General features: G+C 38.0%; 1 protein-coding gene across 1 annotated transcript in view; it reads left to right on the plus strand.

The window, feature by feature from the left end:
* Nucleotides 1–19,782, plus strand: part of PDE3B (phosphodiesterase 3B) — a 168,614-nt gene that overhangs the window by 96,445 nt on the left and 52,387 nt on the right. Inside the window, exons 2-4 of the mRNA XM_040638847.1 lie at nt 2,768–2,818; nt 17,056–17,304; nt 19,516–19,523. Coding sequence (XP_040494781.1) covers nt 2,768–2,818; nt 17,056–17,304; nt 19,516–19,523 — 308 coding nt within the window. The remainder of the gene's footprint in view (nt 1–2,767; nt 2,819–17,055; nt 17,305–19,515; nt 19,524–19,782) is intronic.

Genomic DNA, 19,782 nt, shown 5'->3' on the forward strand with positions numbered 1-19,782 from the left:
CCCCCCCCCCAATCATTTCTCCCCTCCTGTGAAATTTCAGAACTGTAGATTGACAGCCTGTCTGTTTATGTACTGTGGCGTTTGGAGGACTACAAACATTTTATTATTTTTAAGATTTTTTTGGTGGGGGGGGTCTCCTAAGAACCAGTTTTCGCCTGCTTGGGAGTGATAGGACTACCTTAAGAATGCATGGTATGAACACAGATACAGTTTGGGCGTCAGAGTACAAGCATTTACAAAGATAGTATTTATTTAATTATCATCAGGTGAATGAAGTGGGGAGCAAGGAAGACTCAGTGTTAAGAAACTGTCCTAATGAAAGTGTGCTTGATATAGCAAAAGCTTCTACTTCGACTCCTGAATTGGGAGAGTGAGGAATGAGCATTTGTCATTGATGGCATGCTTTGTAGAAGAAATGTGGAAGTATGGATTGGAGCACGGTACAGTTAGGCAAGTTTGTAGATTCAGAATGCAAATTAGTGAATTGGTGCCTATCTCCTAGGTAATTTTTGGTGACCCATCATGAGGTTCTGACTTCACGCCTATCTATTCTGTGCTTTTATTGGTGACTTAAGAAAACCTCAGATGTTTATAAGTGATGAGAGGAATGGTGAATAGGCTAGTCGACATCCTCAATCTCAAAAGAAAACTTCGACAGGCTAAATAAGGACAGAAGTAAAGTTGCAGCTGGGTCTAAAATGCCAATTGTAGGGGCACCTGAGTGGCTCAGTCAGTTAAGTGTCAGCCTTCAGCTCAGGTCATGATCCCGGGGTCCTGGGACCAAGCCCTGTGTAGGACTCCCTGCTCAGCAGGGAGTCTGCTTCTCACTATCCCTCAAATAAATAAATAAATACATACATAAATACTTAAAAAAATTGTATGAGAGCATGGACAAAGTGAGCATAGCAATACCAAGTATAAAAGAAACTTAGGGATTTAAGTTACATTACTCTTTAAAAAAAAAGATTTAATTTTTTGAGAGAGGGAGAGAGAATGGGGGGGGGTAATGGTAGGGGGAGAGGGACAAGCAGACTCCTGGTTTAACTCAGAGTCCCACGCAGGGCTCAATCCCAGGATCTTGAGATGTTGACCTGAGCTGAAATCAGCGGTCGGCTGCTTAACCAACTGAGCCACGCAGGCGCCCCCAAGTTATGTTACTCTTAATATGAGTGTTCTGAGAAAGTAATTAACATCTTAAACTGCATTAATTAATGTCTCTAGAATCTAGAATGTATGCTGGTCAAATCACAACCTGAAATAATTATGTCAGGATCACACTTAAGGCCATAGAAAACACTGAGTAAATTTCAAGAGTCAGTACTACTAGTGTTCGTGAAGTACTTTGCATGTAGTTACACCATAGCCATTCTGTGAGTACTGGTCCATGGATTTTAGATGTAGTTATAGTATGTCTGGATATTCGTTGGGAAGAAATAGGTTTCTTTTCACTGGCAAGAGATGACCTTCTGCAAGGATGTTGACAAGGAGATGGTGATAAAGACAACTGACAATTTTTTGAAGGATTAAGGGTGGGTATATCATCTAAAATAGGGGTCAGCAAGCTATAGCCCACCAACCAAATCCAGCCAGCAGCCTGTTTTGGTTCGGCTCTCCAGCTAAGAATGTTTTCGCATTTTAAAGCATTGTAAAACAAACAAGAAAAGATTATGTCGCAGTGACCTTAGGTGGCTTGCAAAGCCTAAAATATTTACTATCTGTCCCTCTACAGAAAAAAAAATGCGAACTCCTTATAAAATATTGGACCAGTGATACAGTGGGTAACACTTCAAGATCTTTTACAGACAGGAGACAGAAGACGAAGGATAAAAAACAACACGAATAGTTCACTATTCGGGTGCGCCTGGGTGGCTCAGGTTGTGAGTTGGAGCCCCCCGTTGGGGGTAGAATTTACTTGGAAAAAAAATAATAGTTCAGTATATAAAAATCAGGTGATTGTGTTACAAATTAACTAGGTTTAAATTTGAGACTAGGGTTCAAAGCTATGTAGAAAATTGCATTTATAATTTATGTTGGCAGAAGGAGACCTATTAAGAGAAATTTAGGATTAATTATAGATAGCAGTTGTAGATGGCTAAATTAAAGCTAATGTTTTCTCCTTGAACATAGTGACTATTGGAAGGAGAAGCAGCCAGAAAGCTTGCTGGGAAGAAAAAGGACAGGAAAATACTAGTCTTGGACTAAGACGTTATCACTGATAGCTTATAAAGGAGATAAACAGGGAAACCATCACTAATTATCTGCGTATCAAAAAGGGTTGAGTGTTGCTTTTTATAATCCATTACTTTATACTTAATCTAACCTCAAGGACAAGCTTTTTAAACTGCTTTTGCCAGAACTGCCTTATTAGTAAGGAAATAGCACCACCCATTGACCCTGGTGTAGAATGATGACTGATGATCCTTTGAGGATGGGAGGGGGGAGGGAGAGTGTCTGGTGATTTGTAATTTTTCTTGTTAACGGGGTGTTATTTTGATTTATATTTTCCTTTTTGTGGTAATGGATTTTTTGAAGGTGAATATAATTTATTATAGTGACTTTATTCTGACAATTTTCTTGATTTCCCAATCACAGAGTGTATAATTTATGGAATATTCTTTCTGTAGATAATTTTATTCTCACATTCCCAGTTGCTCTCCCAAACTGTAAGCTATCTTAGGTATCTGTAATTGAAGATGTTCCATTTTGTCTTTACATATATTTGTTTATTTCTGGTTTGTAACTAAGTATTTTTGTTTTTGTTTTCCAGATGATTCTTTGGGATTGGGACTTAAAGCAATGGTATAAACCTCATTATCAGGTAAATATAGTAAATATCACTAATAATGTCTGTAATGAAACTTTTTTTTTAATTGAAGTATAGTTGACACATAATGTTAGTCTCAGGTATATTGTAATGAAACTTTTAACATTTTGTTATTTTTTGTTTTTTAAAAGATTTTATTTATTTATTTATTTATTTATTTATTTATTTATTTATTTATTTATTTGAGAGAACACGATGGGGGGTGGAGGGCACAGGGGAAGGGAGCAGCAGGCTCCCTACTGAGCAGGGAGCCCAATATGGGGCTTGGTTCCAGGACCCTGGGATCATGACCTGAGTCTAAGGCAGATGCTTAACCAACTGAGCCACCCAGGCGCCCTGAAACTTTTGACATTTTAAAAAAGTTACTTTCGGGGCGCCTGGGTGGCACAGCGGTTAAGCGTCTGCCTTTGGCTCAGGGCGTGATCCTGGCGTTGTGGGATCGAGCCCCACATCGGGCTCCTCTGCTAGGAGCCTGCTTCTTCCTCTCCCACTCCCCCTGCTTGTGTTCCCTCTCTTGCTGGCTGTCTCTATCTCTGTCAAATAAATAAATAAAATCTTTAAAAAAAATAAATAAAAAAAAATAAATAAAAAAGTTACTTTCATAAGATTTCTGTGTCATAAGATTTTCTTTAACTGAACTAAAATAAAGAGAACTTTCATTTAGGTGATTTAAAAAAAAATACATTTCAATCATGAGAGAAAAAGAAAATGATACGAAACCATACTTGTTTAAGAATTATTTTTTAAATGTTGCTAATATAATCTGGGCTCAGAATAAACTAATAATTCTATATTAAGGGTGGGATTTTTTTTCCTGATTGTGAGCAACTGCTTCAGAGAGGGGAAAATAGATTGAATGCCATATATGAGAAAAGGCAAAACAATTGGCAGAATATTTTATTAGGGAAACTAAAACACAGTTTTTGGTTAAAAAAATTTTTTTTTTAAGTTTTTGGTAAACTTTTAATTAAATTATACATACAGAAAAGTGCACAGCTTGATAAATTTTCACAAACTAAACATTCCACATAACTAATACCCGTTTCAAGAGATAGAACTTCACCACTATTGCAGAAGCCTCACTTGTGTACCATTCTCATTATTGACTGTATCCCCAAGGATAATGTCTGTCCTGACTTCCACCAATTAAACTGGTTTATTAATGAACTTTATATATATAAATGGAATCATATAATATATACTTTGAAGCTTTTTTGATCACTTAAGTAGTATATATTCATATCAGAAGAATTGAAAATATAAGTATATGAGAAAAATCACTCCTAAATATCAAGCAATAACTGTTAATTATGTTAACTTTTGATGTATATCTTTATAGATCTTTTCTCACCGTATTGAAATGTGTTTGTGTATTCTATTTTACAAAAATAGAATGTTATATTATAATAATGATAAATTATATAAAATATATGTAACATATTAACAAAATAAATAAAAACATATAACTATAATTATATATAATATAAAATATAATCATATTTATTGTAATTGTGTTATGCTGGTTTGAAACCTGATAGTTTTCACACTAATAGATAAACATTAATAAATGTCAAATCTCTGTCCTTTATATTTACAGAAACATTACCCCTGTTTATTAGATTTAGTTAGTTCTCTCTATCCCAATTTTTGAAAAATGATTATTCCTTTCAGTGGGTTTTATTTTTAAGGTGTGAATGGAAGAGCCACAACACCCCATAAGAAGAAAATATTCTCTGGGTTTTGGTGAATAAAAAACATAACTATTATGGTCAGATAAAATCAAGAAGGCCACTTCTGACCCAAAAAAGCCTGGTTCTTTGACCTACACAAGGGCTTTCTCATCAGTCATACTCACCAAGATCCTCACTTTCCAATTAAAAGAGTATTTAAATTACTAGTAAAATCTAAAGATAAATAAGCAGTAATGGTTAAGAGCATAGACCAGTAGTCAGACAGACTGATATGTGGTATTAGGCATCTATCTCCCTTTTTCCTCCCTCTCTTCATTTACCTCTTTCTTTCTTTCTTTCTTTCTTTCTTTCTTTCTTTCTTTCTTTCTTTCTTTCTTTCCTTCCTTCCTTCCTTCCTTCCTTCCTTCCTTCCTTCTTTCTTTTCATTTATTTGAGTGAGAGAGAGCGAGAAAGTGCGTGCACATGCGTGCAGGGTGGGGTTGGGGGTGCAGAGGGAGATGGAGAGAGAAACTCAAGCAGACTCATCACTTAGCACAGAGCCTGCCACGGGACTCGATCCCACGACCCCAAGATCACAACCTGAGCCAAAACCAAGAGTCAGAAGCTTAACTGCCTACACTACCCAGGCACCCCTCCTTTTTGTCTTTCTAATTATCCCTTTAAAATTTTTTTTAATGTAACATTCATATATAAAAATGAGTAAATCATAAGTGTACAACTTGATGAATTTTCTCAAAGTGATTATATACATGTGACATCTTTCAGATGAAGAATTCAGCTCTCCCAGAGTCCCTCTTATGCTCCCCTACTGGTCGTCAGCTTCTCCCAAGCATTATTTCCATCCTGATTTCTGTTATCACAACTTAGTTTTTCCTGTCTTTGAATTTTATATAAATGGAATTAATGATGTGTATTTTGTTTTGCTTCTTTCTTTAAAAAATTTATTTATGAGATGAATTACTGCTATGTGCAATAATATTAATTTTCATTGTATTTAGTATTTCTTTGAATATACTCCACTTTTTTCATTTATTCTATATTAGGTGGACTTTTTTTTTTTTTTAATTTTCAGCTTTCTGGCTGTCAGGAAGCAAGAATTTCTATCTGCTCAAAGGTCCTGTAGCTGGACTAAGAATCAAATTGATATAAGACAGATTAACAGGAAAAAATGAAATTTAATAAGAAATCCTTATACGTAATCCACATAGACGTGGAAATTCCAAAGACAGTCGGGCAAAATAAGGTATATCTGTCATTCTCAACTAAGGAGAAAGGGGGCAGGGATCTGGGACGTCAGAGGAAAGGGTTGTAATTCCCAGGGTGGTTAGAAGAGCAAGTGTTTGGTAATTAGATGTTTGCCCTGCCATACAGTGGTTCACTCAGATAAAATATATCTCTGCTGGGGCACCTGGCTGGCTCAGTCAGTAGAGCATCTGACTCTTGATCTCAGGGTTGTAGTTTTGAGTACCATGTTGGGTGTAGAGATTACTTAACATCCTTAAAAAAATTATCTCTGCTAATAACCCTTATTCTGGGAAAGACCCCCCAATTTAGATTCTTCTGTGTACTTAAAGGAGGGGTAGAAGTTTCTCCTGAGGCCACAAGATCTCAAGTGCTTTCAGCGCAAAATAATACCCATGCCAAAGGGGTACATTCTGGGAGGGCCCATCCTGAACCCCTTCATGGCTATTGTAAGTAATGCTGGTGACACTCGTGATGTTTTTTGTTGGGTGTGTATCTTGGAGTGGATTGCTGGGTCATTGGGTCTGCATATGCTGAGTGTCAGTAGATAGCCCTCTGTAATTTTCCAAGAGGTCGTATCAATTTTTACCCAGCCATCAGCCTTTGAGAGTTCCAGTTGCTCCACATCCTTGTGAACACTTGGTAGGGTATGTTTTAAACCATTCTGGTAGCTGTGGAACAGTGTATCATTGTGCTTTTAATACTTGCATTTCACTGATGACTCATCAGGTTGACTATCTTTTTATATGTTAATTGCTACCCAGATATTCTTGGGTCTTTGACCTATTTTTATACTGATTTACTTGGTGATCAGTAGGATTTGTTTATGTATTTCAGAAATGAATATATATATATTCATATATATATAGTTAAAATGTGTGGGTTTTTTCAAAGATTTTACTTATTTGAGAGAGAGAGAGCAGGAGTGTGGGGGGCAAAGGGAGAGGAAGAAGCAGGCTCCCCGCTGAGTGCAGAGCCCCATCCCTCGACCCCAGGATCATGACCTGAGCCCAAGGCAGACGCTTCACTGACTGAGCCACCCAGGCTCCCCAAAATGTGTGTTTTTTAAAAAGTCCTCTCCTAGTCTGATTTATCATGATATCTTTTGATGAAAATATCACTAATGTTTTCTGTAGATACCCTTTATCAGATTAAGGAAGTTCCATTCCAATCCTAGTTTACTAAAGACATTTTTTTCTCTTTTTAGTCATGAATGGGTGTAGAATTTTTATCAGATGCTTATTCTGCATCTATGGAGATGATTCCTGGATTTTTTTCCATTCTATTAATGTGGTGAATTATATTGTTTAATCCTATGCTTGTGTTAAACCATTCCCACATTCCCAGAATAAAGCAAATTTGATCAAGATATTTAAAAAATATTTTTCAAAGAACTGGAACAAACAGTCCTTAAATTTGTATGGAAACAGAAAAGGCCCCGAATCTCCAAGGAACTGTTGAAAAGGAAAAACAAAGCTGGGGGCATCACAATGCCAGATTTCGAGCTGTACTACAAAGCTGTGATCACAAAGACAGCATGGTACTGGCACAAAAACAGACACATAGACCAATGGAACAGAATAGAGAGCCCAGAAATGGACCCTCGGCTCTTTGGGCAACTAATATTTGATAAAGCAGGAAAAAACATCCGGTGGGAAAAAGACAGTCTCTTCAATAAATGGTGCTGGGAAAATTGGACAGCTACATGCAAGAGAATGAAACTTGACCACTATCTCACACCATACACAAAAATAAACTCCAAATGGATAAAAGACCTCGATGTGAGACAGGAATCCATCAAAATTCTAGAGGAGAACATAGGCAACAACCTCTACGACATCGGCCAAAGCAACCTTTTTCATGACACATCCCCAAAGGCAAGAGAAACAAAAGATAAAATGAATTTATGGGACTTCATCAAGATTAAAAGTTTCTGCACATCCAAGGAAACAGTCAGAAAAACTAAGAGGCAGCCCACGGAATGGGAGAAGATATTTGCAAATGACACTACAGATAAAGGACTGGTATCCAAGATCTACAAAGAACTTCTCAAACTCAATACACGAGAAACAAATAAACAAATCAAAAAATGGGCAGAAGATATGAACAGACACTTTTCCAATGAAGACATACAAATGGCTAACAGACACATGAAAAAATGTTCAAAATCATTAGCCATCAAGGAAATTCAAATCAAAACCACACTGAGATACCACCTTACGCCAGTTAGAATGGCAAAAATAGACAAGGCAAGAAACAACAATTGTTGGAGAGGATGTGGAGAAAGGGGATCCCTCCTACATTGTTGGTGGGAATGCAAGTTAGGTACAGCCACTCTGGAAAACAGTGTGGAGGTCCCTTAAAGTTAAAAATTGACTACCCTATGATCAGCCATTGCACTACTGGGTATTTACCCCAAAGATACAGGTAGTGAAGAGAAGGATATCACCAATGTTCATAGCAGCAATGTCCACAATACTAAATTGTGGAGGCGAATGCCTTCAACAGATGATCTGGATTAAGTTGTGGTCCATATATCAATGGAATATTACTCAGCTATCAGAAAGAACGAGAGTTCTCAACATTTGCTACAACATGGACAGCACTGGAGGAGATAATGCTAATGAAATAAGTCAGCAGAGAAAGACAACTATCATATGATTTCTCTCATCTATGGAACATAAGAACTAGGATGATCGGTAGGGGAAGAAAGGGATAAAGAAAGGGGGTAATCAGAAGGGAATGAAACATGAGAGACTATGGACTATGAAAAACAAACTGAGGACTTAGAGGGAGGGGGTGGGGAATGGGATAGACCGGTGATGGGTAGTAAGGGGCACGTATTGCATGGTGCACTGGGTGTTATACACAACTAATGAATCATCGAGCCTTACATCGGAAACCGGGGATGTACTGTATGGTGACTAACATAATATAATAAAAAATCATTTAAAAAAAAAAGATATTTAAAAAATATACATATATATAATATGGCTATATACCACTGGATTTTATTTTTTGTTTTGGAATTTTGAATTCATGTTTATGAGAAAATTGGCCTATAACTCTTGCTTTTCATAGTGTTCTTGGCATGTTTTTGGTATAGGTTTTAGTGGCGTTATAAAGTGGAATATTCACTCTCTTTCTATTATCTAGAAATATTTGGTGAGATTGGTATTCTTTCTTTAACGTTTGAAAGAATGCTGTGGTGAAGCCGTCTCGGTTTGGAGCTTTTTTTATGAACAAATGTTAAATTATGTATTCAGTTTCTTTAATAGTTTTAGGCCTGTTCTGGTTTTCTGTCTCTTCTTGTAACAGTTTGGTTAGTGGTGTTTTCTAGGAACTCCTTTTTTTGTCTTTCCCTCCAGCACTGAGACTGCTGAAAGCTCTGTTTTACTTTCAAAATAGAAATCTGTTTGACAATTTTTGCTTGCTTTTTCAACTCTCAGCCACTGTTTGCAAATTGGCAAATGCCTCTGGGGGAAAGCAGGTCTGCCTATCTTGATAAGCCTGAACTCCAGTTATGGGCTTCCAGCCTCGGGTGACTACAGAAAGCTCTGCTCTGTTTCCTAGCCTCTTAACTGCTCTGGTTCCTATCCTCTCTGCCCCGTCCAGGTACGAGTCCGCAGCAGAGTCCTTGACGGAAAAGGTAGCACAGTATGGCGGATTCATTTTAATTTATTAACTCTGAGTTCTTGTTCTTTCAAGGTCCGGCTGCTTGACTGTTCCCTGGTGCCTTGAAATGGGTGCTGTTTTTATTTTATTTCAGCTTTTCTAGGCTAGTTATTCTAGGCAGAAGAGTTGGTTTGATACAGCCTCCTTGCTGAAAAATAAGGCAAGCCTCTTAAGTCACTCTGAACCTATTTCGTCATCTATAGATTGGGAATAATACCAGTTTCCTCAGAGGGCTGATTACGACAACAACAATAATAAGTGCCTGGTGGATAGTAGCACTCAATAAAAATGTGAGCTAATATTAATTTCAACAGCAATGAATTCCAAGTATCTCTGAAATTGTAGCATAAGACAGGGTTTAGCACAGTTTTTTCTCCAAAGGGCCAGATAGTAAATATTTTAGCATTTGCAGGTGATACACAGCCACCTACCCCCCCTCAATCATCCTTTATTTATTTATTTATTTATTAAGATTTTATTTATTTATTTGACAGAGAGAGACAGCCAGTGAGAGAGGGAACACAAGCAGGGGGAGTGGGGAGGAAGAAGCAGGCTCACAGTGGAAGAGCCTGATGCAGGGCTCGATCCCACAACGCGGGGATCACACCCTGAGCCGAAGGCAGACGCTTAACCGCTGTGCCACCCAGGCGCCCCCAATCATCCTTTAAAATGCAGAATCTATTCTTAGCTCTCTGGGCAAAAACAAAATTTGCCGCATATAAGCTAATGGGAAATAGGAATTTAACTTCAGATTTAAAAATTTGTCTCTCTTGCTTACTACACTCCTCTCGCCCGGAATAAAAGTTGAAGTCCTTATCACGGACCTACGTGACCGTGCACGACGCGGTCCCTCACTTTATTCCCGCTCACTTCTCTGACCTCGGGTCGTATTCATTTCTCCTTTGTTTACTCTGCCCCAGTCACTCGGGCCTCCTTGTTATTCCTCAAACCGGCTGGGTAGGCTGGGCCTCTGGGTCTTCACACTTGCTGGTCTCCCTGCCTGGAATTCTCTTTTCCCACGTCTCTGTCAAGTTCTTAACATAAAGATGGTCTTCTCACCTTCTCTAACCTTTCAGTGCCCTCCATTACTTACTTTTCTCTTTCCTCGCTTTACTCTTCCTCTTTAAACTGCTCAAAATCTGTGATTCTCCCTTCCTCCTGTCCATTAGCCTGGAATCTGGTATTCTGAAAAGTTTGGTCCCAACATGCCTTTCCAAACGTATTTTCCAGTGCTCTTAAAAAAAGAAAGAAAGAAAGAAACCTGTACTTTAATAATTTCACGATCCCTGTACTTTGCTATTTTACCGCTTTTGTACCTTTATTTGCATTCTTTCTTGATGAGCTCCCCCAAATAAATTTTTAGTTTTATTGTAAAAGAATTATTTCTCCCTAATCTGTATAAATAAAATCCTACAAATTAATATCTCAGCTCAAATGCTACCCCTTCCATAAAGTTTCTGTTAACCATTCAGATTAAAGTTTATGTATCTTCTTTGAACTCTGATGCCACTTTATCTGTATTTTTATTCCATCACTTTCCATAATATTAATAATAGTACTTATTGTACTTTACCTCTATGCACTATACATTGCTCAATGTGCTCTGCATGTATTGCCAGATTTAATTCTCCCTTCTTCTCTCCACTAAGTATCACTATAAACTCTGGAAATAACAGGAGGCAACCAAAGGAGAATTCTGAAACATGGAAAGAGGAGGGTGGACTAGTTAGGCACCCCAGTAATGGAGAAAAACTATAGTGATAGGGTTTCTTATAACCCCTGCCTAACAGCAAAAGGTGACCAAGTCCTGACTCCCAACCCAGTAACAGAATATGATTCAGATAGGCTCCTTCCTTCCCCAAGATTAAATGAGAGTCCTGCCAATAACACCAAATGAGTGTAGTTGCTCTAGCAAGGGAAAACTAATCAGGAACTCCACTGAAAGTAAGAGGTCAAGGAGGATTCTCATTCCCTGGTGAGCAGGAGACTCCCCTTACCCAGTGAGAGACTGGGTGGCCAGGGGGCCTGGCAGAGGGAATACTGCCAATAATGTGTCTAGTCCAGTAGGTGCTGTTTGTCTCTGTGGCCTGGAGACTCTCTTGCCCCACCGAGAGGTACCAGGTGGCTCAAGGGGAGGAAATTCCTCCCTCCTCCTCCCATCTCCTCACCCACAGAGGTACTGGTAAGGACCAATGGGAACCCTAGTGGCACCAGAAAACAATCAAACTGAAATACCACTGTGAATGCCCTGAAAACTAAATTGTCATTAGAACTACAGCCTGAAAAAGTAGTCTAGGACCTGTTGCTAAATCTAAACAGAGACACCACCTCCAAATACAGAAGATTTAAATAGGACCCAGAGTCTTCTAGGATAATCGCGAAAATGTTGATGATAAAGAAATCACTTTTCATACCAAGAACCAGGAAAATCACAATTTGAATGAGAAAAAAACAATCCATGCTTAACACCAAGATGAATCAGATTTGGAATTATCTGACAGATTTTTTTCTTAAGATTTTATTTCTTTATTTTAGAGAGAGAGAGAAAGAGAGCATGAGCAGGGCGAGGAGCAGAGGGAGAGGGACAAACAGACTTCCCCACGGAGCAGGGAGTCTGGTGTGGGACTCTGAGATCATGACCTGAGCCAAAATCAAGAGTCAGGCGCTTAACCAAGCCACCCAGGTGCCCCTGACAAGAAATTTTAAAGCAGCCATCATAAAAAGCAATTACAAATAAACAAACAGAAAATCTCAACAACAAAAATACAGGCACGCCCCCTTTTATTGGGCCTCGCAGATACTGTGGGTTTTTTTGTTTTGTTTTGTTTTTACAAATCAAAGGTTTGTAGCCACTCTGCATCAAGCAAGTCTGTTTTTACTTTTTTTTTTTTTTTAAAGATTTTATTTATTTATTTGACAGAGAGAGACAGCCAGCGAGAGAGGGAACACAAGCAGGGGGAGTGGGAGAGGAAGAAGCAGGCTCCCAGCAGAGAAGCCTGATGTGGGGCTCAATCTCAGAACGCTGGGATCACGCCCTGAGCCAAAGGCAGACACCCAACGACTGCGCCACCCAGGCGCCCCTGTTTTTACTGTTTTAACAACTGCATTTGCTCACTTCATGTTTCTCTAACACATTTTAATAATTGTTAAAATATTTCAGACTTTTTCATTATTATACTTTTTTTTTAAGATTTTATTTATTTATTCGACAGAGATAGAGACAGCCAGCGAGAGAGGGAACACAAGCAGGGGGAGTGGGAGAGGAAGAAGCAGGCTCATAGCGGAGGAGCCTGATGTGGGGCTTGATCCCATAACGCCGGGATCACGCCCTGAGCCAAAGGCAGATGCTTAACCGCTGTGCCACCCAGGCGCCCCTTTCATTATTATACTTGTTAGGTGATCTTCGATCAGTGATCTCTGATGTTACTATTGTGATTGTTCTGGGTGCCACGAATCATGCTCATGGAAGACGGCGAACTTAATAAACACTGTGTGTGTTATGACTGCTCCACTGGCCGCTGTTCCCCATCTCTCCCCCTTCTCTCTGGGCCTCCTCATTTCCCGAGATGCAACAATACTGAAATTCGGTCAGTTAATAACCCTAAAAGGCCCTCTTAGTGTTCAGGTGAGAGTCACACATCTCTCACTTTAAATGAAAAGCTAGAAATGATTAAGCTTTGAGAGGAAGGCATGTCGAAAGCTGAGCTAGGTCAAAAGCTAGGTCTCTTGCATCAGACATCCACGTTGTGAAGGCAAAGTGAAGTTCTTGAAGGAAATGTAAAAGGGCTGCTTCGGTGAACAGGTGAATGACAAGAAAGTGAGGCAGCTTTATTGCTGATAGGGAGAAAGTTTGAGTGGTCTGGATAGACGATCAAACCAACCACAACATTCCCTTCAGCCAAAGCCTAATCCAGAGCGTGGTCCTAACTCTCTGCAGTTCTGTGAAGGCTGAGAGAGGTGAAGAAGCTGCAGAAAAAAGTCTGAAAGTAGCAGAAATTGGTTCATGAGGTTTGAGGAAGGACGCCATCTCCGTAACATCAAAGTGCAAGTGAGTGCTGACGGAGAAGCCACGGCAAGTCACCCAGAAGATCCCAGCCAGTTAATGATGGTGGTTACACTGAACAACAGATTTTCTGTGCGGGTGAAACAGCCTTCTATTGGAGGAAGATGGCACCCAGGGCTTCCACGCCAGAGAGGAGAAGTCAGTGCCTGGCTTCAAGCCTTCAAAGCTTCAAAGGATAGACCGATTCTCTCACTGGGGCTAATTTAGCAGCTGGTGACTTGACATTGAAGCCAGTGCTCATTTACTGTTCTGAAAATCCCAGGGTCATTAAGAATTATGTTAAACGTACTCTGTAAATGGAATAATAAAGCACATCTGTTTGCAACGGTTTACTGAACATTTTAAGCCCACTTTCGAGACCTCCTCAGAAAAAAAAAAGATTGAAGTATTACTGCTCGTTGGCAATGCACCCGATCACCCAAGAGCTCCCATGGAGATGTACAACAAGATTAATGTTTTCATGCCTATTAACGCAAAGTCCATTCTGCAGCCTGGGAGCAAGGAGTAGTTTTGACTTTCAAGTCTCATTATTTAAGAAATACATTTTGTAAGGCTGTACCTGCCACAGACAGTGATTCCTGTGTCGGATGTGGGCAACGAAAATTGAAAACCTTCTGAAAAGGATTCGCCATTCAGGAGGTCAACATACCAGCGTTAACAGGAATTTGGAAGAAGTTGATTCTAACCTTCACGGACGACTTTAAGGGGTTCAAGACTTAGGTGAAGAAAGTAACTACCGCTGGGGCGCCTGGGTGGCACAGCGGTTAAGCATCTGCCTTCGGCTCAGGGCGTGATCCCGGCGTTGTGGGATCGAGCCTCACATCAGGCTCCTCTGCTATGAGCCTGCTTCTTCCTCTCCCACTCCCCCTGCTTGTATTCCCTCTCTCGCTGGCTGTCTCTATCTCTGTCAAATAAATAAATAAAATCTTAAAAAAAAAAAGGTTGTAAAAAAAAAAAAAAAGAAAGTAACTACCAATGTGGTAGAAACAGCAAGAGAAATACAATCACGTGGGCCTGACGATGACTGAGTTGCTGCAATCTCCTGATAAAACTTGAACATATGAGGAGTTGCTTCTTTTGGACGAACAAAGAAAGTGGTTTAATGAGATAGAATCTACTCCTAGTGAAGATGCTGTGAAGACTGTTGAAATGACAACAAAGCATTTAGAATATTAGGGAAGCTTGAGAAAGCACCAGCAGGTTTTGAGAGGATTGACTCCAAGTTTGAAAGAAGTTCTGCTGTGGGTAGAATGCTGTCAAACAGCATCACATGCGACCGAGAAACTCTTGGTGAAAGGAAGAGGCCATTGAATGCCGCTAACTTCGTTTATTTTAAGAAATTGCCACAGCCACCCCAGCCTTTAGCAATCACCACCTTGATTTGATCAGTCTGCAGCCGTCAACATCAAATTCAAGACCCTCCACTAGCAAAAAGATGACAACTCACTGAAAACTCAGATGATGGTTAGCATTTTTTAGCAATAAAGTATTCTTTTTTAGAGGCGGGGAGAGTGTGGGGGGGAGCAGGGGGAGAGTGTGGGGGGGAGCAGAGGGAGAGAGAGAATAGAGATAGAGAATCCTAAGCAGGCCCCACACCCAGTGCGGGAGCCTGACACAGGGCTTGATCTCACAACCCTGAGGTCATGACCTGAGCTGAAGTCAAGAGTCAGATGCCTAACCGACTGAGCCACCCAGGTGGCTAAATAAAGTATTTTTAAATTAAGGTCTGTACATTGGTTTGGTTTTTTTAGACATAATGCCATTGCACACATAATAGACTACAGTATATTGTAAACATGACTTTTATATGCACTAGGAAACAAAATTTATTTGACTCACTTTATTGTGCTATTTGCGCTGTTGCAGTGGTCTGGAACCAACCCTGCAACATCTCTGAGGTAGATCTGTAGAAATTATAAAAAAGAAAGAAATGAAAACTATGAAACTGAAAAATGCAATAACGGAAATGAAAAATTTGCTGCATGGGCTTAGGAGAGTGGAGATGACAGAGGACGGAATTTGTGAGCTTAAGGATAGAGCAACAGAATTTACTGATTTGAACAACAGAGAGGAAATAGACGGAAACAAGATGAACAGCTTTAGGGACCTGTGGGACAATAGCAAAAGATCCAGAATTCATATTGGTGTCTGAGAAGGAGGGAGAGTGAGTTTAAAAGATTATTTGGAAAAAAAAAAAAAAAAGGCTGTAAACTTCCCCAAATGTTGCAAAAGAAGTAATCCTACCAATTCGAGAAGCTGAGTGAATCCCAAATATGAACCCCCCCCCCAATATCTGCAAGCCGTGTCATATTTAAACATTCAAAAACTAAAGACCAAAGAAAATAACTTGAAAGCAACTAGAGAGGAATGACACACAATCTGTACGGGAACACCACCTCCGGTATCAACAGGCTTCTCATGTGGATGTCGGGAAGCAGATGCTGTTGTAATACAATTTATGGAAGAAGAGATTTAGCCAACATACAGGAGCGCAGTTTTATAGTAATGATCGAATTGTAACACATTAATTTACTATGGTTCAGCAATTCAATTTTATGGGAAGCTATTTATCAGAGGTATGCTTAATTATCTTATAGTGACATATATAGGGAAACAGATTAGAAATGGCTGGGCTATCCCCTAGTAATAGGGAATGTTTTCAGATAAAAGCTAAGACAAAATAATACTTCACAAGGAAAAAAAAAATTCCCCAAAGAGCAAAGACATTATCTAGCTATATATTGTTCTAACTTCCATGACATTTCTTAGTTCTGAAATGTGTTGAGGATACTTAATAAACAGTTTTCTGGTTAACTCATTAAATGCATTCGATAATTATGAATTTTGGACACACTCAAATATAAGTTCAAAGTACAATAAAAGCAACGAAAGTAACATTTAATTCACTGTTGATTATCCGTGCACTCATTTCTATGGGCAATTGAGTTGAACATTGTATATATATATATTTTCAAGAAGTAAAATTATACCATATGTACACATCATGAAATATTTATTCTAGATTTTAAAAATATCTTCCCTAGCCACTCTTTAAGGCCACGTGCGTTGTTAGCCCTTCCATGAAGTTGTTGGTGACCAGTCAGTTCAAAGTTAATCACCATCTCCTTCAAACTCTGACACCTTTTTTCCTGTATTTTTATCTTCTTACTTTCCATAATATTGATGGTTATACTGTGATTTATTGCACTTTAAATATATTGCCTTATGTGTTTTACATGTATTCTCAGACTAAAGTCTCCTGTCAGCCCTCAATGAGAAGTTGTTATAATCTCCGTTTTATGGTAAAGAAACTGAAAAGTTAAGATGTTAAATAGCTTGCTCAAAATCGTACAATTAGGATTAAAGTGTAGATTTCAAATTCTGATGTCTTTGCAACAGAGCCATGTCACTACGCTCGGTGCCTCTTAAGTGCGTCAGGTTAACTGGAAGAACTCTGGATTTATATTCTGTGTATATATTGATTTAAAATAGAGTGTTTCTTCAGTGTTGGAGTGTTTTCGTAGCAAATCTATAATATTACTTTTTCTTTTCTTTTCTAGAATTCTGGAGGTGGAAGTGGAGTTGATCTTTCAGTGCTAAATGAGGCTCGCAATATGGTGTCAGATCTTCTGGTCGATCCAACCCTTCCCCCACAAGTCATTTCCTCCCTTCGGAGTATCAGTAGCTTGATGGGTGCTTTCTCAGGTTCCTGTAGGCCAAAGATTAATCCTCTGACACCATTTCCTGGATTTTACCCCTGCTCAGAAATAGAGGACCCAACTGAGAAAGGAGATCGAAAACTTCACAAGGTCAAGATACAGTAATCAGCCAGCCCTACTTACCATGTTTTTTGTTTTCAAATTAAAACTGCTCCTTTATAGCTTAGATAAAATACAATTTCTTTTTCAGGGATCAGCTTTTTTATACAGTATATTGAGCTCCTTGGGACTTTGGAGGCAGTTGTAAATCTCAAATAATTCTAAATGAGTATTCAGCTTTTATTCTAAATAACTTTGCTATAATCAGCAGTTAAAACTTCATCGATTACAACTATTTATCATCGTTGTTATTGTTTTTAAGTGGAAAACAACACACAAATTTAATTCCAGGCTTGCATAACAAACTAGTGGTCCTATCGTGTCATTAATCTGTTGTATGATTTAGAATCCAGGAATTGTTCTTCCTGAACCACAAAGAATTGATCGTTACAGTATTCATTTTACGAATTACATAGCATTATCTTAAATTAATTTTCACATTTTTTTGGTCTCTGCTTTTCCCCCTTTACGCACTAGAGATTGCTATCGCCCAATAGACATGATTTTTCCATCATTAAAATTGGGATTAATTTTTCTTTAAATATCAATGCTTCGAAATAGGATTTTCTTTAAGAAATAATAAATACTGTTCTAAGTAGGTCTACATTCTGCTTGTTCAGAGTGCAATTAAAATTGCTTTATTTGACTAATCAATATCTTTATCAATAGCTAAAATCATAAACTGTAGAAATAAAAACATTTTAGAGATTATTCTAGATTAATTTACAGGTCAAGAAACTGTTCAAGAGAAGATAAAATTCAAATCAGTTAATTTCGTTCATTGTAATAATGTTATATACATTATTGAGCTTAGAAAAAGTTAAATATAATTTTGAAAGGATTTCGGTCTGTCAGTTTCATTTTGTTAGTTCTCAGCATTAGGATTTAGAAATGTCGAAAAATTAAGCAAGCCCAATTACTGATCACAAATCTAGACGATAGGTGATTATGTGATGCTTTTATTTTTAAGAAATACATACAGTAACACTTGCCTTCGTCAAAATCCAATTAACAATGGTGCTTAGTTATATGGCATTCTTCTTAGCTCTCTACCTATGAGAAATAGTTTAATCGCAAGCATGACAAGTGACAGTAATAAATTCATCAATAAAATAACTCTAATATATTCTTTGGTTTTCACTTGATACGTTGCTCTTTGTGTTTTCCATTGATATTTGATGTTTTGAATAGTTTTTCTCTTTTTTCAATTGAAGTATACTTGACACAATGGAAGAGCAATTTTTAATAATAATTCTTAAAAATCTTAATCAGAAAAATATTACTGATATCAGTATTATGTTTGTTACTATGTTTATTGTGTAAAAAAAAGTGTACTGGTAGATTTTAGAAGAATTTTAAACAATATTAATTAAACAGGATGCCTAAGTGCCTCATTTCCTGACCATTCTAGTTAATCAGGCTTATTTTTGGTACTGGAATCTACTGATAGGAGTAAGTTCTATAAGAACCAGGAAGTAACCCTTGTTTCTTTTCTTTGTGTTCTTTAAACTTCTTTTTTGAATTTCACATCTAATTTGTCTCTGCTTTTGGGAAAGAATAGAAAAAGGCTGATACTACTCCAGAAAGCAATAATAGCCATTTATGAAAAGATAATTAGTAAGGAAAAGGGAGTTGTAAAAGATAATTTAATGTAAATGTCCTCTATATGTGTTAAGAACTAAAAGAGACTATATGGACCTAAATTATAGCCAGAAAGGATTATGTTCCACAAAGAACGTTTTCACTGTGAGTCTAACTAACTATGAAACTTTACAAAATCAACATGCTTGGGAAACTTAAACATAGGAGATATTTATCTCTGAGATGGTTTCAGTATTTGCTAATGGGGGAAATTCAGAAGAAGCAAAGACTGTTTTATGTAAATCTCGGTAAAACACCTATTCGGTGATAAAAAAGAAATAAATAAATACATCGGTTAATTATTTGGATCACTTTAGAATATTTTCAAAAGTTAAGGTAAAATATTAATGCTAGTGGTGTTCTGAGTTAATTGCTAATTGAAAAGCTAGCTCCGCATCTTTCAGTTTCTCCAGGTTAACCCTATGTACATAACCTTTTTTATGTTTAGGATATAGGGCTTATAGTCCCTGATCGTAAGCTTGACCTCTGCAATTGCTTTTCAGGGTAAATCTTTCGTATTTGCCTTTGAAACTATCAAGTGTTTATTTCTCATAAAATGAGGGAGTAAAGTATACAAAAGAATAAAGATCTTGTTAAATTGTAGGGAGTTCAGAAATCATTTTTTAGTGGGAGGAACACTAAATAGAACAACAGTATAGAATGTAAAATTTGGAGTAAATCTGACATATTTTCAGAGTAAAATGTTCTATTTCTCCTGTACATGTTAAAAATAGACTTCGTATTGGTATTTTTTACGTGTCATCTTTACTAATACATACCCAGCATCTCTGAGGGTGACCGTTTTAACCATTGTTAAATCGTTCAGCA

The sequence above is a fragment of the Ursus maritimus genome, unplaced genomic scaffold (assembly GCF_017311325.1).
Source record: "Ursus maritimus isolate PB19 unplaced genomic scaffold, ASM1731132v1 scaffold_23, whole genome shotgun sequence".
In the NCBI taxonomy this organism is placed as follows: domain Eukaryota; kingdom Metazoa; phylum Chordata; class Mammalia; order Carnivora; family Ursidae; genus Ursus; species Ursus maritimus.